The sequence below is a fragment of the Rhodnius prolixus genome, unplaced genomic scaffold, assembly GCF_049639745.1.
Source record: "Rhodnius prolixus isolate KJV_2025 unplaced genomic scaffold, Rpr scaffold_6, whole genome shotgun sequence".
In the NCBI taxonomy this organism is placed as follows: Eukaryota; Metazoa; Arthropoda; class Insecta; order Hemiptera; family Reduviidae; genus Rhodnius; species Rhodnius prolixus.
In genome coordinates this window covers 43,516,376-43,539,214 of record NW_027411634.1, presented here as the reverse complement: position 1 = coordinate 43,539,214, position 22,839 = coordinate 43,516,376, and the positions used below count along the sequence as shown (strand labels likewise).

At 35.9% G+C, this 22,839-nt stretch overlaps 3 protein-coding genes across 23 annotated transcripts in view; 2 read left to right on the top strand and 1 right to left on the bottom strand.

Annotated features, from left to right (window-relative positions):
• Trpgamma (Transient receptor potential cation channel gamma) overlaps positions 1-22,839 on the bottom strand; it is a 141,536-nt gene that overhangs the window by 56,198 nt on the left and 62,499 nt on the right. For all 15 annotated transcript variants that reach the window (XM_074139930.1, XM_074139928.1, XM_074139921.1 and 12 more), the window contains one exon: positions 2,989-3,086. Coding sequence is in view for 13 of the 15 variants with exons in the window: in XM_074139921.1 (XP_073996022.1) it covers positions 2,989-3,086 (98 nt within the window). In the remaining 2 variants the exon portion in view is untranslated. The remainder of the gene's footprint in view (positions 1-2,988; positions 3,087-22,839) is intronic.
• Positions 3,115-10,352, top strand: LOC141460182 (4-pyridoxate dehydrogenase-like). Of its 4 annotated transcripts, none has more exons than XM_074139939.1 (6): positions 3,115-4,250; positions 7,358-7,439; positions 7,516-7,674; positions 7,844-8,014; positions 8,109-9,541; positions 9,615-10,352. In XM_074139939.1, exons 3-5 carry the CDS (start codon positions 7,518-7,520, stop codon positions 9,509-9,511), a joined length of 1,731 nt encoding a protein of 576 aa, XP_073996040.1. In that variant the 5' UTR covers positions 3,115-4,250; positions 7,358-7,439; positions 7,516-7,517; the 3' UTR covers positions 9,512-9,541; positions 9,615-10,352. The 4 variants fall into 4 exon arrangements, with proteins under 4 accessions (XP_073996040.1, XP_073996038.1, XP_073996037.1 ...); XM_074139937.1 differs by adding an exon at positions 4,385-4,460 and having other exon boundaries at positions 7,358-7,674; XM_074139936.1 differs by having other exon boundaries at positions 7,358-7,674.
• Positions 16,899-20,880, top strand: LOC141460184 (glucose dehydrogenase [FAD, quinone]-like). Of its 4 annotated transcripts, none has more exons than XR_012461777.1 (3): positions 16,899-17,887; positions 18,211-20,064; positions 20,571-20,880. XR_012461777.1 is itself a non-coding variant. In XM_074139940.1 (2 exons), the coding sequence occupies exons 1-2, from the start codon at positions 17,695-17,697 to the stop codon at positions 19,647-19,649; spliced, it is 1,632 nt and encodes a 543-aa protein (XP_073996041.1). In that variant the 5' UTR covers positions 16,899-17,694; the 3' UTR covers positions 19,650-20,880. The 4 variants fall into 4 exon arrangements, 2 of the variants coding, with proteins under 2 accessions (XP_073996041.1, XP_073996042.1); XR_012461776.1 differs by having other exon boundaries at positions 20,523-20,880; XM_074139940.1 differs by having other exon boundaries at positions 18,211-20,880.

Sequence of the window (22,839 nt, the reverse complement as noted above, 5' to 3'; positions counted from 1 at the left end):
GTCTTGTTCTGTTTTTTTTACTTACTAACGCTTACATATGGTTCTCTTGCAAATGACTTTTTTGCCTGTTAATTATAAAGTAATACTTATGTAGATAGTTTTACAAATGCTATGGAAACACGTAAATTTGGCACTTTATTTGTGTTTACGATCTGCTATAAGATTTGTGCTTGCGTGTTTCACTCACGAACTCCAATATAAATCAGCTTATCCGAATATAATGCGGTTTTCCCGTATTGGCGCTTTTGGCTTGAAAGATAGTTGGGGGCAAATCGCAGACAATCTTCCAGTCTGAACTGTCCTATTGTAATCCTATTGTGGTAATAAACTAACTGCGATAATTATATAGATAAGCTGATTATGATACTAGAGATAGTTTTAAGCTCTCTAAGGGAGCCAAAAAGTCCGTCAGCTATATAATTAGTGCGATCTTTGTTATGTAACTTGTGGCTATTTTCCATGTAGTGAATGACACGTAGAACATTGTGTATTTTTGTGAAAACTGTTCACATGTAGCTTAAGTTTTACAACCCAACATTATGCCACCATTACTCACTATCTACAATAAATTCTCGCTTGATACCGTGTACTTTTGTTTTAAATTCTAAAATTAGTTAATATTAGCAAGATTATTTAATATTTATAAATAAACTTAAACATATTTATGTTTGGAATTGGAAGTTTGAAAAAGTGTAGCTCTAGTCGAGTAGAAAGATAGTGGAGTGAGTGTAGATTACTTAGAAAAACCAGTGTAATTGGAATAGTGAAGATAAGGAGAGAGTGAAGTAGAGCAATTTGGTTCAAATAGAGGGCCCCCACTAACTCCACAAAATTAAATTCCGGCAAAGAAAGGCTGCTGCTCCTCTCCAAATGAAAACTGTATTCTTATGCATTCCTTTGGTATTGCTCGCATTCCCTTTAATATATATGTAAATAGTTCCTTTTATAGACACACTCTTTCACATTCAGTGATAACAAAATATTCAGAGAGCTGCAGGAACCTTCTTATTGCATTTACGAAATTGCCGATATACTCATCCAATCTGGTCTATTGGTCTCCTCCAAGTCTGGCTGTCTTTTAGCAACAATTCCAGCTCCATATAAACATCTACTATCATGTCACCATTAAATAATTGTAAAACAAACAACTGTATCTAGAGTATAGATAATAAAAAATAGTACTTGTACTACCAAAGCAAATGAAAGCCTTGCTATTTAGAGTCCAGGGCCAACAAACTATACTACTACTACTACAGAGGAGGAGGAGAAGGAGGAGGAGGAGGAGGAGAAGCGGGGGTGGAGAAAGAGCTGTACAGGGACGAGTCCGCATTTCAAATTCATGCTAAGACCTAATCATAATTTTGCCGTCGATGATAAAGTACTGTGGTCTTCTAATTACTTCTTACCCAACAAAAATGGTAACTTCCCAGCGGACCAGCCGGACAGCGCGCCACTTTATTTTTGCTTTCCCTTACAACACTAGGTTACGGGGGGTATTGCGATCGTGTCCAACCCTGGATATCTTGAATGGCCTTTAGAGGGGTAAAGTGGTTTTTAGAATGTTGTAAGTGAACACTCCAGTTCAAAAATGAAAAATCTCAAGAAACTCAGACTTAGTACTTGATTAATCCCACCATGTAACCTGGCAATAACTTAGCCGTGAATTCTTTTAACTGAATTTAACTAATTACAATAAACGTTTCTTTTTTGAAATGGCTTTGAAGCTTCAGACACTGCTGACTACTTCTTCTTCATTCAATATTTTCGTAAATTCTTGACTTTTCCTTCAGCAAGAATTGACTAGTTTAAAGGAAAAATAATTAAATTTTCATTAATTGCAAAATATAAAAAATGCCGCCGATGAGATATTTTCTTAGCGATTCCGCATCTACTGTTAAGGCCAGTTATCTCATTGCCAGGAAGTACTAAGTTTAATATGATCAATCTAGTACAAAAAGTGTGGAAATATTCTTGCGATTTCTAATTTTAGTGGCGTGGCCTGGACGCTTGGCTGGATGCTTAGAGAAATTATTGCAGAACTAAAGTCATGGGAGAAATCTGGCTAATAAACAAGAAGTCAGGGCGCTGCTGCCGCCTGGTGGTTTTCAATGGAGCTAACTATAATAATTAGTTTACCATGCGTCCAGATTTGTCAAGTTTTGAAAGTACGGTCCCAGCGACGTGGCTAGGTACCGTTCTATTCCCTAACTTGCAGCTATGCATAATACATATTCAATAAAAAATAACATGCTGCAGTCTGAAAAAAGAGGTATAACGGCTCAATCAATATTAAAAACTTAGGATGGAAGATTTGCGAGGAATCGGTCAAATAAAACAACTCGTCTCTTTGCCAACGTTTCGAAAAATATGACCGATTCCTCGCAAATCTTCCATCCTAAGTTTAACAATTTACGGTCACGAAACCAATATATTAATATTACAAACTTTATTGCGCTGCTACCTCAACTGAAGTATGTAATTGTACTGAATCTTCGACGCAATTATGTTAAAATTAAAGAAAACATATGATACCAATAAATTTACAATAGCATGTGTTTATTTTAAGTGCAATTGAACATAATTATTACTTTATATTATGATGGTTTATCTTGAAGATTTTTCCAAACCTTACTAATGTTAAAATATTTTATGGTTGTTTTAAAAAAATGAATGAGATATAGTCCGGTTTGGAAAAGCCATCAAGATTTGGAAAACAATAAAAATGTGTTACTTAAGAACAAAGTGGGACCCAAGAAGAGATTTGAATAAAAAAATTTTGTTGGAAGGATTTTTATTTCAGAAACAGACAATAAAATTGTTGTCTTTTAATATCTAGTCCACTATTGGGTCTTTTCAAGACATGTGGCGTTTCTTTCTGTTTTGCCATACTCACAAAATTGGTTCGAGAAAATAGTATAATGGCCAATCTACCAATTAGACCAATTCTAAAGGAAAATGTGATGTTGTTGAATTGTGAGAGCTAGTTACCTTTATATTGGCAGGTAGCTTGGGTCTCGGCGGCGGCGGAACGGCGGCGGGCAGAGTGCCGCCCTCCAGGTCCGCGTCCCCACCTGCGGCCTCCTCCTCTGCAACAGAAACAACTCATCAACCCTTTTTACAGCTGAGTTTCCACTAACATGCTGAAACAACAAACTAATATAAACAACAAAATATAATGCGAACCTCCACTCGACCTCATCTTTCTTACCTCCTTCTCCTCAATAGGATGAAACCTTCTCCTCATTATATCGCTATTCAAAACCTCTCTGGAATTATTGTTCCCCAACCAAATTTCATACCAACGTGGTGGGTCTGTCATGTCGCCAATTTTGGACTCATTAGAAGACAGTATTTACCGCTGATCGTCATGTTACATTAATAAACAACTATTTTATGATTTCATTGGTCTCTTTAATCTTTCATTTTTAAAATAATATTTTTATATATGAATGTTTTGACGTCATTACGTAAAAAAGGAGATAATAAATTCTGCTTCTGTACTGCTAATTCACAGATGAAAATAAAACCGGTGGAAAGAAAAGTACAACAGTTTCTCCAACCTCTCAATCTCTCAATAAATTCATCTTATAGATTCGTTAAAATCTTAATGTGATCACACGGTTCGCAAAAACTTGAGAAATATTCTAATTTAACTCAAATTTGGATTAAAAAAAAATAAATTGTGAATTAGAATGTTGATTAACTGTGGAACTTAGTGCTGAAATCATTTAAGTACCAGAAGGCTTTCTTCACTAGTTTGGGGGAATCTTCCCCACGGTGAATAATCCTAGGTAATACCTTCACCAATTACTCCAATACCTTCTCTCATTCTCCTGCAGGAAGAAAAGCTATTGTAATCGTGCAGCCATTCTATTTTGAGTATTCAAAGAAAAAATATCTGCTCTGAGGTCCACTGAGAACGAAAAAGTGTTTTTCTAATCTATCTGTGCGTATCCCAACCCTAACTGTAAAATCAAAAACCTTAGAAAGTTCAAATTTAATATTTAGCTTAAGTGCTACAATGCCAGAATAATGTTTTCGACAAGATCCGCGGACAGGTTATACCACTTTACCCAACAGAATTTTTCGTATTTTAAAATTTTCTCGTGTGTGGGTGCTGTACTTGAGAATTTCAGAGGAATGGCCGGGAACGGGGTTAGCGGCGCTGTCTGCTTGTTTTGAACGAATAGATAAGACAGCATTGTGTGACAAACCTGCTACCTGTGAACCTCACCAATCTCGCTTGCCACGTAAGTCAACATTTGTAATACAGTCAGTCTGTGTTTATTTCCGTCTACTTATCAAGTATTGTAACTTGGCCTACCAATATTCTAACTTCTTAATTTTGCTTGATAATAATTTCCATAATATTGTTCAATTTCAGATAATTCCATTTTCACCCAAATACACGTTTTGAAATCCCAAAAATTATCAGAATGGAAGCCTAAATACTGAAGAATGTAAATCTCCACATTATTTACTGTTATTCTGAATTTACTTTATTTGAATAAATGTAATTGGGTAAACCACAGTTTTTGATTTATTCGTTTTAAGCTCCTCCGAGTACGAAATTGTATGCCAGACATTTTAGATAATGGGTTTGGTCGGAAATAGTTTGTGTTGTGTGTGTTACAAAAAAAAACGAAAATCACTGAAATTTAAAATATTTCACTAAGATGCCGCTGGAACAACCAAATAGAAAATTCCTAAAAATTTCATCCCAACGGACACATCACAGAGTTTTCATATTTTTACAAAACGTTTCAAAACTTTTTAATGCAGGTATTTCAGTTAACATTCGTACTTTGGAATTTTCTCCATCGACGGTTTTTTGTTATCGAGGGTCACAGCATTACTTAGATACTATCTAAGTGAATCTATTAAGTCTAATACTCGGTAAAAAACTACTCATCCAGGTTCCTGTGGAAGTTGTAAGAAGAGCAGAAAGTGCTAACTGATCCTTTCCCTCCAAGATATATTCTGAAGAAGAATCCCAAAATTGAAAAAAAGGATGCCAATTCCATCCAGTTTCCTCTCCAAGAAGACCTAAGAAGTATAGGAAGTTGGCAGTCATGGATAACGACTTCCCGGAACACTCCCCTTCTCAGAAGGGATACATTCTTCTCTAATAACAGTCAGTCAGAGAAAGCCAATTAGAGGCAAGAAGAGAGAGTAATACCGTATAAAGAAAATTACAAATCAATAAGAATTCTAGTGTTTCGCACACTGCCAATAAAAGAATGACTTAAGGCAACAGTAAGGTTAGCTAGTAGGATAACAACAGTAAAGTAAAGTTTCGACTTATACGTTTTCCGGAATTTTAAGGAAAGTGGCTCCAATGATTTAACCTTTGCACTTTTATGAAACTGAAAGCTTTTCCCCAGAAAAAGTCAGGACAGATCGGTCGAGGAGATAGGTGCGGATGTTTCGAAAGTGTTATTTTAGTGTGATGAAAGAACTTATCACCTACTAATATTAAATATTAATGAGAATTTAAATTCCATTTTTGAAAGAAAACATTTCTTTCGAAAAAGGTTTTAATAATGTTAAAAATATCTACTTCCACCCCGAATAGTTGTACAACTAAATCTTTTTCTAAAGAACTTCATTTAAGAAGAGTGCAATCAAGTTGTTTCAGTGGTCAGTTGGTTGTGGTTCTACAACGTGTATGATATTTAAAATCTAAGTTCCATAAAACTTTAATTATGAAGGTTGAGGTAAAGATTAGTGGTGAGCATTTACACAAATATTTTAGTGGCGTCAGAGGGAAATTGGTAAGAATTAATTGAGATTAGAAGCTAAAGAAATGCTGTCACCCAGTCGAGAATATATAATGTATAATGCCGAGTATATAATGTATAATACCGAGAGTGAGGGGAGAGAGGATAGTGGGGAAGCGAGCCGGCGCTAATCTAATCCAGGCGCGACATTGTTTCTCATCAGGATGTATGAATTAAATACGAGTATAATTAATAAGTAAGGACCAATTACTAAGCGCTTGCTGACTAATAGAAATGCCTACTGACCCGATTGAAATAGTCTGCAAGCAATCTGGCAGATGATTTGCCTTCTGTTAGAAAGGGTCTGCTTGCCTTCTGATCTGTATGTAGGTCATATCACTTAGAGAAAAGGTCTGTAAGCCTTTGCAGTTTCCAAATTAGTTTAAGTAAATTTTGCTAGTTTGTAAACGCAAGTATTTATTGTACTCTTCCACAGCCACAGTTTCATCAGTTTTACTATTACTTTTACCAATTGTGTACATTTACTTTCACTTCCTCGGAATGTCGCAAATTCTTGAACGACTCCTGTTTCTCCAATTTGATGAACTTCTTAATCAGGGTCGGACGGTTGTCCAAAATTGGTGCATGCCTTCTCCTACCCTCATTTTGTAAGAGCAACACCTATCAGCTGTAGAGTTATCTTGGTATTGTCCCGACATAAAAGCATCTTACCCCAGCCAATCAACCCTTTTATTACCTTTCTATTAAGTGTTAATTTTAACCGCTGTTATATTTATTTATTCAGCTGTTAACAATCTACTAGCAACTGTTAATATTTCCTAATAAATTTCCTGTCTAGCCAAATTTTAAACGCTAAATTGAATCAAATGAGAAGTCAATGGCCATATCCAACCAACAGGAAGTTGTAAGAACAACCAATGAGAAGGACTAGAAACTAGAATATTGCTTGTTGTAGGACTTGCTTGACAATGATTGGCTTGGCTTATTGCCTTAACTTTATTAACATTATCACCCCATTCCACATGCCAATTATATATATATAGCCGAATTTAAATTTAATTAGATGCCCAAGTGTTAATATTGTACATTCATATACGAGTACATATTGTGATAATCATAAGTATGTATTTAGCCTTTTACCGACCTATTTATTCAGTGGCATGACTTGTTTTATACTTTATTACATACATATTTTATTCAGCTCACTTAAACTGCGGCAATTCACTACAAATACATTTTAGCGGCTAACGCCTAGGCAAAAGGTGCCATGCCAGTTTGATTGCAAACAGTACAGCCTTCTGTACAATCAAGTCTTCATACCTTTTTTTTTTTACTGTAGCAGAAGAGTGCGCTGTAGAAAGTCAGGACTCCATATACCACTGATGAGATATCTTGCATCTTACATCCTCAACTGATGTCATTGACAATTTAGGAAGGTCTTTCGAAACCTCTGCGATGGAAAGTGATGTAGATAGTTGCACAAGAATGCAAAATAAAATACTATTGGACTTTTGAATTCCAGATTCCTAACTTTCCTAGCTAATAGAAAGATAACTAATATATATTGACGTATATTGTGGCCCAACTTAGATAATTGTTGATGTGGCGTGTTACAGGTCCGTCCCGGCTTACCCAAGGATATCTGCTCACATTGTCTTTCTCACACATTCTACAGAGCATCTTCTGCAGAAACCCAAGGTTTTTTAGGTTGGGTTCTGTTTCTTGGCGTTGCTGTAATTACTGTTTAAGCTAAGAGAGATTTATTCTTGAATAGAGATGAACATAACCTCTCTTCTGAACACCTTGGCCGCCATGGTTGCTCAATTCTATCCCCAGCAGATGGACCCATCGCTCAAGCCAAAAAATTCAGCTGGGTGTTTACCTTGCCGCAAAACTGTCTACGACTTCATCGTGGTGGGCGCTGGAACTGCAGGTAATCTTTCTGACACATTCCTACCAACTGTATCCTTATCTTTCCAATATAGCTCTATCATGCATTTAACGCTCTACAGCACAATCTTAATTCTGGGCGAATATCTTAAGAAAGTGGCGATCCGAATTTCAAATTATTTTAATTTTGATAATCTGCTTTGAATGAATAGGTTGTGTATTAGCTAACAGATTGTCAGCGAACCAGAAGTGGAATGTACTACTTATTGAGGCTGGAGGCGATGAGGACTACATCACTGATGTACCAGCAATGTCCAGCATTCTCACTCGATCTGAATATGATTGGAACTATACAACAGTGAGACAAGAGCACGCCTGTTATAGTAAATTCTAAAAATACAATTTTATTTCATTTGTTAAGTAGATAAAAAAATAAAAACTGCAAATGATTATGTGGAAATCAATTATTGCTTGCAGATAGTGGAGGAATTTGTGAGTACCCAGCAGGTCATGTGATGGGCGGCTCTAGTGCTATAAATGGAATGGACTATGTCAGGGGAAACCGGCAGGATTATGATGAATGGGCCGCGTTAGGAAATCAAGGTTGGGGATACGATGCTATCCTGCCATACTTCCTTAAAGCAGAAAATACAACTATTCCCGAATTGACTAAAGACCTACGTTACCATTCAAATAAGGGAGCGCAGACAGTGGCACATACCAGATTTCGAACACAAATTAGTGAAGATTTCGTACGAGCTGCTGTGGAAAGTGGAATGCAGCAAGTTGATTATAACGGCGCTACACAAACTGGAATTGCCCAGCTGCAATTTACAATGGACGGTAGGACAAGATGTAGCACTTCCAAAGCGTATTTAGATCCGATCAGAAGCCGCCCAAATCTTCACATATTCAAGAATACTGTGGTCAGAAAAGTTTTAATTAACTTGCAAAGAAGGGCCAAAGGTGTGGTATGCTACACGAAAGGTGAAGAGTACAACGTGTTCGCCAAGAAGGAGGTGATTTTGTCGGCAGGAGTCTTGAACTCGCCCAAACTACTCATGTTATCTGGCATTGGTCCAAAACAACATCTGCAGCTTATGAAGATACCAGTAAAAGCAAGTTTACCAGTCGGAGAGAATTTTATAGATCATAGTGGAGTAACACTACATTTTAGAGCAAATAAAACTGCTTTAAACTGCTGCGCTGAGTATACCGTAGACACAATCTTGCAATATGCCAGAGATCGACAAGGTGCTCTGACCTCACCTCCGCAGCAAGCTTTGGCATTTTTAAACCTACCCGGTAAGTCGGCGCCGGAAGTGGTCTTATTTATGGGCGTGATCAATGGTCAGTTCACTGGCCAGGATCAAGGACCTCTAGTGTTTGTCTATGTGGGCAACTTAAAGCCAAAATCCAAAGGCTCAGTCAAATTAAGCAGTAATGATTATTTAGACGAGCCTCTAGTTGATCCAAATTATTTTGGCTTGCAGTCAGATATGGCAGCAGTAAGGTACGGCATAAGACAAGTAATCAAGTTCATGGCAGCACCTGCAATGGCTAAATATTCATTGCAGCGGATTACCGGAGCAGCATCCGTGTGTGAACCTTCACATGCATTATCTGACGATTACCTGAACTGTTTTATAAGGTACAATGCGATCGCCGGTTATCACGGAGTAGGGACAGTCCGAATGGGTTCCGCCAGCGAAAAGAGCAGTGTGGTAGATAGCCAGCTGAGAGTGATCGGCGTAGGCGGACTAAGAGTGGCTGACGCCAGCATTATGCCCGATATTCCCAGGGGCAACACCATGGCGCCTGTTGTCATGATCGCTGAGAAGGCTGCCGACATGGTCCTCGCTAGCTATATGCAGAACTAGTCTCAACTACTGCTGCGACGGCCATCTTAGGCAAGTAATTTTCCTTTCAGTTTCCAATATCTCCAAGTGTAATTACTTTCTTTAAATCTTTTTGTTTCAGCAGTAGCCGCAGTAACTGTTCAATTTGAGCGCCCAAACTCTCCCTGGGACCAATCTGCACTGTTTCTCCGCCTCGGAAATTATGGAATTTTTTACTTCCTACCTTTATCACCATCCTGATAGAAATAATTCTCAACACATACTAAAATGGCAGTTTAGAGGGGACTCTACCCATTCCTCGACATAAACAATGATTTCTAAAAAAAAAAATTAATTAAAAGTAATTTATCTATAAGAGTATTTAAGGTGCATTCTATGGTCTGAGAAGATGAGATGCGGTTAATCGATACGGAAAAATAAATGACGACTCGGTTTTATTCAATTATAAAAATATTTTCCACTCTTGTTGTTTTCTTGGTAACCGCCATTACTGTATTAAACAAGTAACTGGCCTCAAGTCTAGTATATATGTGTAAATGAGAACAGTCCTAATTGCTGAGCCTTTATTTACTCTCTTAACACTTGTATTCTCAATTAGACAGCTGTTTCGGCAGGATTAGGATGGCTCCTAGATAGAAAGCCGCAACAACTAAGTTAATATTTAATAAATACATATTTGTTATTTTTTTTTTTTAACTTTTATTTCTGCATGCTCCATACAATGTATAATACATGCTGGTATATAACATTTGTTATTGTAGTGTAGCTTTTTATAAAAATATGTAATAAATGTATATTTGAAAAAAAAATGTTAATTTAAATAAAGTCAAGAGACTGAATAGTAAAGTGAGTTAGCTTATTGTATTTTGGCGAAAAGGATAAATATTAATTAGTTTTGTGGGCTGAACTGGGTTCATCAGGAAAAATGGAACATGCCAGCCGTTTGCCGATCTTTTAAATTGTAAAAATCAGATGAACCCCAATTAATGGGTGAGCTGGAAATGAAACGCTATGTTTCTTTAGCCATTTTGACGTTTAATCAACCTTTACGGTAAACTTTTAAATCTGAATGCTTTGTAAAGGGGAGAGTATATCAAGTGCCGTTAACAAAAGTCACAATAATTTTTTTCAGAGCTCTCCCATATCAGAGAAAGCACTACCGAAGGAGTTGTGAAATAAATGCGCAAGCCCACCAGTAATAATTAGAAATAAATATGTGATTAACAAATACTAATATGGTCTATTAAGCAAGGAATTGTTGGTCTGGGCCGCGGTGAGAGGTAACTGCGCTGGCGAAAAAAAAGACGCTGGCAGTCTAGTATCACATCAACGTCTGTCCAGATCACTTGCACTGCGCTGATTGACAATGATGCTGCTGCAGTTCTTCTTGAATATATTGGCCCCTTTAATTGCTTACTTCTTCCCAGAAGAAATAGATCCATCACAGAGACCAGCAGACTTAGCAAACTGCCGTGAATGTAGGAATATGGAATTTGATTTTATTATCGTTGGAGCCGGAAGTGCAGGTAATGTTTTTTTAATTCTGCTCTCTGGTTGGCTGACAACATTTTCCCTTCCCCAAATCAATCAAACTGAACTCTTCCAACTGAAAATACTAAATATTTCTATAATAACATTAATTAGGCAAGGGATTAGCTGAGTGGTTAGCGTATACTGGATTACCATCCGGAAATCCAGGGTTCGGTTCTAGCTTTTTGCTCTTAGATTTCCTTCTTACAGCTCACTATCCAGTGATGGTCAGTGTTAACTTTTGGAGGCCGGTTTGCACTGAAAAAATAGGGCGCCATGGGCCTCAGATAACGTATACATAGTGTCGCTGCAGAATATTCAGCGGTTCTGACTCTTGAATAATATTGTAGAAACATGAAGAGTATACTCCGTCTTTGACCATCGATCGCGCGTTTTTAGAGAACGGCTTTTACATGCTTTTATGATTTCTTGATTGTCATTACGTTCTTCAGGATGCGAGGTTTGAGATCCAACATAGCAAACCAATTCGCAACGCAATAATTTAGCGGTACATTTCCATAATTCACATCTCTATCCTTTATTTCTAAACTAACCCTTCACCTGATTAAGCTCTTTTAGATTCCAGTTAATATGAGGACGTTTCGACCACTCTGAACATCTTCTTATTTAATACTATACCTATATAATAATAAAACATTGTTATTATTGTATTCTATGGATAATTGATTGGTTAAAAGAAAACACAAACAATTTATTTTTTATATGAGAATCGTTTCTAACTTATTTTCAGTTCCCACTAGACTGAAAAAAAGTGACAAATCTAAAATATCATAATGTCTTAGTACCTCTGAATGACACACCCCTTAACAATAAGTTTCTGTTTAAAAATCCAAATAACGATTGATTAAAGGACAAAAGGTACATAAAACAAGTACCAAATATTTTATTCAAAATCCAGCAGAGCTGATATTTCAGTCATTAGAAACGTTCGAAAGCTCTTCTACTTAAATTTGTTTCTAATTTTTCCCCACCCCTCTGAAGTGGTTTTTCTTGAGATTTTTTAATTCCTTTAAATTCCGCAATTGAACTGAATGTTTTCATTAATCCTTACAGATAATATTTTAAAAATACATAAGATTTATATCATTTAACTAACTTTACTGTATTAAATTTTTATTAATCTCGTTTAGAATTTATTAGATGGCACAGAACCTTTGCTGGCCATTTTCATGTATATTTAGGGGTAAAATAGTAGTAAAATTTATGTTGCATCTTCTTAATTAGATTAATTGAAAGATGTACTTAAACTTGGGATATCTATCATCATTAAATTAAATGAAATGAAATGCCAAGTGGCAATCACTGTTCTCAACTGTACAAAAATATTTTAAATATGGAAATGGCCAGCATAAGGGTTTGTGACATCTAATAAATTTTAAAACATGTCGAAAATTTATTGTAGTCAAATTACGTAGAAAATTTCAAAGTTACAACAACTGTTTGTGCTAAAGATCTTCTCTAATGATGGAAAAGAGAAATAAGTTCGTTCAGAAAGACAGGGAAAAAATTGAATGAAGTTTTGAATAAGTTTTAAGGAACGTTTCTTACAGGTGGAAATAACGAGCTTAAGTTTGAATGAAATGTTAGGTACGAGCAGATGAATACATTCTGTCATTTAATCAAGCCTTATACATAACTTTTTTAACTGTTTTTGTTAAATATCATGTAAGAGAAGGGTTGCAGAGCACTTAGACCGTCAAAGGGAACCTAAACAATAGTATTTCTGAGTACAATTTAGAAAATTTGTCACCATAGAAACTCTGCATCTAGCCAAAAGAGAACTCCCAGAATATTTTTTGCAGCAGTTACAACTCACGATCAACCTGAGGAAGTAAGTAACATCTCATAATTCCAGTAATATTCAATGATGGGGCAGAGAGAGAGTGGCGTGGTTTGACCATTCAAGCCTGACAAGGTAGTCCAACCGATTTGGTAATTATGACCTATTATATACCTACCTACCTGATTAACCATGTCCAATCAGTCGGTCTGTTACGTATAAGTGATAAACTCGAAAGTCACCCACCACGTGGATATTATGCTAACCTAATTGGCTAAGCCTCTCCCGACTGCTGGGCTGCCTGCTAGTTCTGCCGTTGGGTTCCTTGCCCCTAAGCTGAAACTCTCAGGAAGCTCAACTGCAAAAATCTTAATCTGAAAGAGTATTTACAGTCATCATGAAGTATTGCTAGAATCCAAGATTTGAATTAAATCATCGTTCTGATTTCGATGGCTCCGATATGTGTAGACAAGCTGTAGACGTTTTAGATCAACAACCTAACATAAGATTAAAAATAACAAAGTCTAGAGTTGATTCACTTACTAATAAATTCTATGTTTTAATTTATGAACTGTTCTCAAACTCCAAATTTTTATATCATCTTTTACAGTTTATAACTAATGTTATACAATATGGAAAACGTACTTTACTCTGAAAGCGCTGCCCCTCCATAAGAACAACTCTGAAAAGGATTTTCAAAGAAAAATATGGAATAAAAGTTGTACAGTTTATGTAACACGATAGAAAAGAAAAAATCTTAAAAGCTATTTCCGGGAAATTTTGAAAAGAGAAAATTCTCGGTGGAGTGCTACTATTGGTTGGGATTTCCGTTTCTGGCAGATACTCAAACGGAATGAATTTCTATATTGTATTACTTTAGTTCGGCTATTGTATTTATTATTAGAATCTCCTTAACAAAAACTTACAGTTTTAAAAGTTAAGTATAAGGGTTGATTAAACGCCAAAAGGTACACAAATCAGCAGTTCCCAACATTTCATTAATACTTCATTGATATAATTTAAGTAATTTTACTGCATTAACTTTTCCTTCACATTTTTTAGAATTTATTAGATGTCACAGACCCTTATGCTGGCCATTTTCGTCTACAAAATATTTACTCAAGTAGCACACCATTTAACTTAGATTGACTGTAATATCTATTTATCTATAATAATCAAACTATTAATCACAGGTGAAAAAGAAAACGTTATAAAAAATATAAAAAAAATAAGAGGCTAAAAAATTCATAAACTTTTTTTACATCAATAATTTTATGCATTTATTTTTATTTTTAAATAAAAATCATTGGTTTAAGTTCATTCTTCGATTAAAGTAATTGTTATTTTATGTTGTAGTCAAACGTTTGTAATAATAAGTAATAAATAATCTGGCTTTATCGCAAATAATATAGTTTTCTTCAATTACATTCTCAATCTAGGTGTTCTTCCCACAATGTTATATATATGTAATATAAAATAAAGAAAATAAAGATATGCATATTTTTAGGACAGCTAATTATTCCAGTATTTTACCATAAGTAAAATTAGGGGGACTAAATTAAATTACAATTGAGAAATGAGTAAATATTGTTGAATAATCTACTTGTTATTAAATGTATGTTATTTGTGCTCACGAATATTTCGGTAAGACGAATTTAAGACTGAAATATTGTTTTGAATCCTCCGTGATTGAAATTTAAAAAGTGGCCGACTCTAACTTTGTTTTTTTCTACTTTAACATGCATGTATATGTGACTACTCAGAATAATTCATCACTCATTTTATCATAATTATAATAAAAAAATATTATGAATGAACTGGCCAGCATAAGGGTCTGTGACATCTAATAAATTCTAAAAAATGTGAAGGAAAAGTTAATGCAGTAAAATTACTTAAATTATATCAATGAAGTATTAATGAAATGTTGGGAACTGCTGATTTGTGTACCTTTTGGCGTTTAATCAACCCTTATACTTAACTTTTAAAACTGTAAGTTTTTGTTAAGGAGATTTTTGTACCTTTTGGATAGATTTTCCTTTTTGTCTATTTGCAAAGTTACGTCTGCTTTACAGATTTTTTAAAATTTGGAATAAGGTATTCTATCATTATAACCTGATAAGGTGTTAAATCGGAACCGTAACTACCACTGGAGAGATCTTTTTAAAGAATGATTATAGTTACGGTCCCCAAACCATCCTCAATAACCATTTTTTTGAGAAAGCGTTTTGAATAAAATAGGAAGGTATTTGTACGTAAATAGCAAAATTAAACTGCGATTTCAGTACTTCCTTTTAAGAGGAGCAAGAAAAATAAACTGCGATTACAGTACTTCTCCCTAAAAGGCAAAGATTTTGAATCGAACGACAATTCATTGATGTAAATCGGTTCACTCATTGATAATTTTAACGATTGCAGTACTTCCTCTTAGTAGGTGTAAGAGCATGATGGCACTTCACAGCCACATAGAGGAGCTTTAATCACTTCTTCGTGCTAAATTTTATCAAAATCGGACTAAGCTTTGTAGAAATATTGGTAATAATAGTTTCAGAAAGGGCCTTATTTGGGTGGGGCGAACTCCCCTCCTTATGAGGCATAGCGTCGAGACTTTTAAAGTACAAATCTGTACAAAATTTCGATTCGAATGACACTTCATTCATGAAAATCGGTTCACGTGTCGATAATTTGAAACGATTGCTATACTTCCCCTTAACAAGTGTAAGAGCAGATCGTCGCTTTATTGTTAGGTAGGGGAGCCCTAACCCTATCATCCTACCAAATTTTATCAAAATCGGGCCAAGATTTACAGAGTAATTAGTAATAATAATTTTGGAGGGGGCCTTACATAAAGGGGGCTAACTCCTCTCCCATTCAATGTACAGGGCCGAGACCCCCAAAAGGCACATCTACATAAAATTCCGAATCGAATGACACCTCATTCATGAAAATCGGTTCACGCGTTTAGGCGCTACGTTGTTTACAAAAAAGGTAACAACAACAAGAAGAAGAAGAAGAACAACAAGAACAAGAACAACAACAATTTTTGAAAAAGCCGTTTTTGCTCATTTTCAGCAACTTTTTTCTCAAAACCTATTAGATCTGGGTTGTTGCAAAAAATTACAGTCATAAAGGAGGATTTGCCCTTTATTTTAAAGAAAATTTGGGAATTTTATCTTTTATAGAAAAAGAGAAAAAAATTGTCAAAGTTGGGTGTTTTTCAACGTTACGCTTTTTCGTGCAGTTTTTGACCATCAACCCTTATACAACTGTCCTACCGGACAGTTTTAATATAGTTCAGAGTCATTAACCTTAATTAGACTTAACTTAAATCCCATAATTTTATTACATCTCTCCATTATTTCTTATCATGTATCTCTTAACCAAAGCGAAACATTGGAAATTAAAATGATTGCAATTATTCCTCTTAGAAAAGAGCAGAAAAAAAGACCAAAGAAACCATTCTGAGGAGATTAATTTAATAAAATTTATCGAACAGCGTTAATTCTTATTTTGATAAAATAAAACCAAAACTGAGAACGCAACTTAAGGCCCTCTTCAGAGAAAAACAGGATCTTAAAACGTGTTTATGAACTAAAATAACTTCTTATCAGTATTTATCTTATCTTTCAATTATTTACATTCGATTGTGAGTCAGCGGACAGTGTTGCCCCTCCTACCCTACGGGCACACACCTTAACTGTTAACAAGGCCACAACTCAAACGGTGGAAGGCACAGTTCCGTTTAGATAACATTACCCCCACTCATCTCATCAACTACATCGCTTCTTCTGCCCCCTCAAAATCTTGTTGAAATCTTCATTACAAAAACCTTCCATTAGAAGAAGTTGCTGATCAAGGGCACCAAGTATCCAAAACATAGAGCACAAATAATTTTTTTTTTTAATTAAGGCTTTCTTTCTTTGGCCATTCCGATCAATCAATCTCTTTTAATCTAGCAAGGTATAATAAATTCTATTTTCATTGCAGTTTTTAAGAATTCAATCCTTATTGCCATTTTATTGGTTTTATCTTTCCTAGAAATTCTAATTAGTTTTCTAAATTAGTGACTAACTGTATTAACTTCAGTTCTCTCAGAAATTAGCTGAATATCAGAATACAGAATCTTATTTCGGGAGCAAAAGAAAGGACTGAGTTTATTGCAAATACAATTCGATAAACAATTTTTTTTTTTTTTTTTTTGGCGCATCAACAGCTGAGGTCATTAGCGCCCGGAGCTTTTTCCAGTGCACTGCCGGCCTCCGGACAGTGTTCTCTCGTTACAGACAACACTGTCCATCACCGGACAGTGAGCTGTAAGAAGCTCCTAGGAAGAGAAAATCTAAGGGTCAGCTGCTGGATTCGAACCCGGGACCTCCGCGTGGGAGTCCAGTATGCTAACCTCATAGCTAATCCCTTCCCTGATAAACAAATTAATGTTGAAACATGGATTTTAAATCAGCTGTTTTCTTAAAATACATACATATGTATGTGTTCTTTTTCACTTTAGTGTTTTTCAATGTCAATAGTGTTTTTATTGGCCTCATTGACCTCAACACTCTCGATTCTGGAGTTTATTTATTTCATTATTGGTAAACAACTAGAGGTAGTATTTAGAGTTTCAAGACCATCAAGTATGGCCGAAAAAGAAGAATACTGTTTTGATGGGAATCCTGTATAGAGTACATGCTCAAAGAATTGTGCGTCCATGTGAGCTTTTTGATTAACTTTTTCACCTAATTTTTCCAACTTTGTAACAATTAAGTGGCTCTGACAAAATTGAAAAATTTTTCCCCAGTTATTATGTTAACAATATTATCTGCAAATTTTCAAAATAAACTCATACTTTCAGCAACTGCATACTTTAATAATATAAGCAATGGCTATAACTTTCTTGGCAGGTTGCGTATTAGCGAACAGACTATCGTCAAGTGGGAAATGGAAGGTGCTGCTGTTAGAGGCGGGCGGAGACGAAACCTTCATCACAGACATCCCCGCCATGCACAACACTCTGTTTGGGTCGCAAGTTGACTGGAATTACACAACAGTTCGCCAGAGTCGTGCATGTCTAGGTAACATTGCCTACCCATTTGCGTTTATCAGGTTGTGTTTGCGCTCACTCATGCATGTTAAACACGATCCAGGTGACTTTTCAGTGTTATTTCTCGGCATCATCAACGCCAAATTCCTCACTCATTAGGTGACTAACGTGCAGATTAAAGACAATCTCACAATTTAATTGCAAATTTGTGACACTATTGTGACTTTTCGAATTGTTTGTTCCACCACCATATTGGTGGGGATTACAGTTTAAGATTGTTGTTGATGAAGATTGCCACAAACTACAAATCTAGTATAATCTTTTTCATAGTTGGTATATTTGACTTTATTGCAGATAACGGCGGCTTGTGTCAATATCCTCGAGGATTTGTAATGGGCGGATCGAGTACCATCAACGGTATGATATATTCTAGAGGTAACCCGAAGGATTATGAAGAATGGGAACAAATGGGTAATCCTGGGTGGGGATTTAAGGAAGTGCTGAAATACTACCACAGACTGGAGAACATGACGGATCCGTACCTAGCAAACTCACCTTACCACTCTACCTGGGGCGAGCAGTATGTGGGTACCAGCAGGTACAAAGCCGGCATCTACGAGGACCTGTTCAAGGCGGGTATTCATTATGGTTTGAAACCGGTAGACTACAATGGGCACAATCAGATTGGCGTCAGTTACGCACAATTGACCATTGACGGTCCTACGAGAGCCAGTACCAGTAAAACTTATTTGAATCCTATAAGAAACAGAACAAATCTGTTCATATTCAAAAATACGTTAGTTACCAAAATAATCTTTGATAGGATGAGAAGGACAGCATTAGGAGTGCACTGTATAACAGGCTCAGAGGAGTATGGAGTGTACGCCAGGAAAGAAGTCATCTTGTCAGCGGGCGCCATTAACTCACCTCAATTGCTTATGCTGTCGGGGGTGGGGCCCAAGCAACATCTTCATCAACTGGGCGTTTCTGTACTTGCTGACTTGCCTGTCGGCGAGAATCTAATGGATCACAACAATGTCCGAATGAATTTCTACGTCAATAGCAGATTTGATGAATGCTACAGAATTTACAACCACATCACGGCTTGGAAGTACGCCAGAAAGAGGCAAGGAGAACTGACCTCCAATTTCATGGAGCTGGTTGCTTTTCTGAACAAGCTGCAGAAGCCTAACCATCCGCCAGATATACAGTTCCATTTCGCTGTCGGCAACTTTCTTTTCAAAGAAGTAGAAAATGCTTGTTTATCAGTTTATGTTACGAATTTAAGTCCTAAATCTCGCGGCAGAGTCACGTTAAGATCAAAGGATCCTAGAGTTCCGCCCTTGATAGATCCCAATTATTATGGCAATATTGAAGACTTGAAAATCACTGGATGGGGAGTGATGCAAGCATTTAGGTATTTAAGAGCTTCTTCTATGGCTAAATATTCGTTAAATCTGATAGCGAACGAGTCCTGCGCTTTTCATCAGGAACCTACGTCATTTCTAATGTGTTACTTAGCGTACCAAACGGCGACCATCTACCATCCGAGCGGCACTGCCAAGATGGGGTCAGTGCACGACCAAAGCACGGTAGTGGATCCGCGGTTGCGAGTCCACTCTATTCGAAACCTGAGGGTGGTGGATGCGAGCATTATGCCGAAGATTACCCGCGGTAACACTAACGCCCCTACCATCATGATTGCGGAAAAAGCGGCCGATCTAATTATCGATGACCACAACTATCAATATGATCCTTTCGAACAGTTCAATTTTTTCCACCATTTTATGTAACTTTTCTGAAAATAGAGAATAATGCCCCAGTGTTTCAGTATAAATTAGATCCAAACTGTTGAAAGTGAATGAATAAACATTTTAAATACCTATCATATTATTCCTGACTTTCAGAAAGTTCAGCTCCTTAGAATAGTTTCTTAAACACAATTGGAGCTTTTTTGTTTATTTGTGTTTTTTTTTTAAATAGAAAACCATGCAAATCGGAATAAATTTTCAAAGTAAAATAAAAACTCTTAAAAGCGTGAACTCAGATGTTTTTTTTTTCTTGGTTAAAAACATGCTAAAATAGAAATGAAAACAAAAAAAAACCTTGCAATATTAAAAAAAAAGGTAGTATTTCGAAACATGATGTCGCTAAACCCCTTTTCGAGATGAAATTTAAAAAACTGAAGAAGTTGGGTGCGAACTTCAGGTACTGCTGCTACTTTGTACCTGCTTTATATCTTTAAGAGTGAGGTGTAACAATGATAATGCTTAGTAGAAATAAACATCACACGTGTGATCTTGTCAACATTAAATGTCATCTTTTAAACTTAATTTCTGAAAAGGAATACGAGTATAGAGCAATTTCATCTCTAATATTGCTTCCTTGGATTGCTCACTTTAATCTAGCAAAATAAAATGTAACCTAATCATTTATATTTAATTTAGATTAATTATTGTATCGTATAATTAACCTTTAAAAATAAACCTTTAAAATTAATTAATTTTGGATCTAAGGAACTTTAATGTAATAAAAAATAGAAATTTAAAAAATGGGATTAATTTAGGAAACCTGAGAATGGTTTTTGAAAATGTTTATTTGTGCAACTATGAAGTTGGGATTCTTTTACAAGCGCTCAACTAAGAGAACACTTTTATCTTTAACAGAAAGAAATGGCCAGGTAACCGATTTTTTCAAAGATGGTGTCTTTGCAGCTGCAGATCGAGAAATTGAATCAGCTATTCAACGTGAAATTAACTCCCGAGCCAGATGAGAGAATTGCAGCTCTCGCCCCAAGCATGAAAGTAAAGAACTAAGAGAGATTTCTGTATAAGCCTATTGTTCAGTCTGGCGTCGTCGCCATTTAAAAGAGAGCTGGAAGATTCTAAAGCGAACTCGAGCAGTTTCGAGTAATCTCACAGGAACAGGTTTTGCCAACAACTGTGCAAGAAAAACTGAGAAAGCAGATTACTGGCATTGGCCAAATCAAGTATGTGCCCAAGTAAATATAGTAATAAATGCTTTTCCAGCACATTGTCTATTTTATTAACCTTTTAAACTTCATTTCAAAGCTTTCATATTCTTTGGGCGTCCCATTTTAGCAATTCCTCACGAACAAAATCATTTAGTTCTTATATATACAACCAGTATACAAAATCTTGTCTCAACAAGTCATTTTGGTGGACTGAGATGAACATGTGTCTTGACCGCTGAGTCTGAGCGTATAATCTTTGATTATAAAATGTAACTATATAATGGCTGTTATATTTACATGTTGTAAATCAAATCACAAAATATAATTGTCTATTTGTTCCACTGGTCACCTGTTTAAAACAGAGGAGCTTAATACAATCTGGGATGGTGTCCTTTTGATTTTATACATTCTGGCCAATTTACTTGAGGCTACTTTCACTTTTACTAAATTACTGCTAACTTAGAAAGCCACTTTGGCTGGTCAGGGTTTGAGGCTAACCGTACACTTGTGACCGACGTCATAAGAAGAGGAAATGACAAGTGTTGCACAGCTCTCATTTGCACATTAACCTAACCTAACCACGCTAACCACAGATCATGGCTTTCGTACGATTATTGTTATTATTGTCTTGAGTTACGCATTAAGTTTCTTGACGTCAGAGCACCACTACCCAGTGAGCGGCCAGAATTCCTTGCAAGAGAAGTTCTTGACCTTTTTCTATTTTCTAATGATGATTAGTTCCTGGTTCTCCTATCAGTAAGTTTTATTTAGGCAAAACAACTCTAACAATAAGACTAGCGGGATCATTGGACTTCCACTTGGCCTAATTTACGTAAAGAAACCAAACTTATTCAATAAGCTTCCACTAAGCGATTTTATTCAATACAGAATGCTACTTAAACACTTAATTCCTGAATATGTTTATGAAGACAAGTTCGTACGTAGAAGCTTAATTTCCCCACTCACAGAATGACTTTCCTAAAAATTTTGCTTGAAAGTTATTGATTAAAAAGGTGTCATTTACAAGAAATCAATTGAACCAATTTCCAGTTAATTCCAAAAAACATTAGAATTGGAAAAGTTAAATTGGCATTTGCAGTCAGTTGATTGTCTCTAGAAGCTTATTTAGTGTTCAATGATGTTTCGTCCTGTGATTTTCTACCTTGATTTTTGATGAAAACAAGTGTAACAAAAAACTGATTTTGAATGGAATTTTTCAACTTTTAGAATTCCTCGGATATGACTCCAGTGAGTTTAGATTTCCACGGGGGGCCTCCAAAAGACCAATCGAACTTCATTCGAATTTTATTCTTTTGCTGATGGATTTTTTACTTTTTTAAGATTTGCAGTGAAAAGACTAAAAGGTTGCTTTTAAAGTTGGTGCTAACTGCACAACTTAAATCTAAAACATTGATTTGAATAATGCTTTTAAAATTTGCTAGAGAAGGGATTGCAGAGCTGCCTAAGCGGGGTAATCGGCCCGGGACCCGCGTTTCGGGGGATCTGTACCAAACTTGTTTATGTTGCCCATTATTTAGAGACAATAATACTCAGATTTTAGCCTTTTTTCTTTCTAAATGTTGATAGAATTGATGTGGAGTAGATTTTCCAAGGAATAGATTTTAAAGAGCTATTGTAACTTGAAGTATTTATTTTTTAAAATTAATTGTAAAAAATTAAAAAAATAAATCCAACAATTAATACGAACTTTTAGAAAAGGTGTTCAGCTCCAAAAATCTAAAATTATTCAAGAAACCGTTGATAAAATTTGTGTAAGCGGTTGCGATTATGGCTTCGTTTCGAATCCGAAGGTCGATACTTATTGACTACCACTAAGTCAAAACAGCTGGTTGTTTGGGTACAAGAATGCTTCTTAACAGTGAACCACCCTCTCCCACACACACATGAGTGGCGAAGCGAAGAGGAAGGAATCAAGTTAATCGCGTGCACGGCATTCTTCTATTGGTTTTTATAAACATCATTGTTACAGATAAATGGCAGGCGTAAAC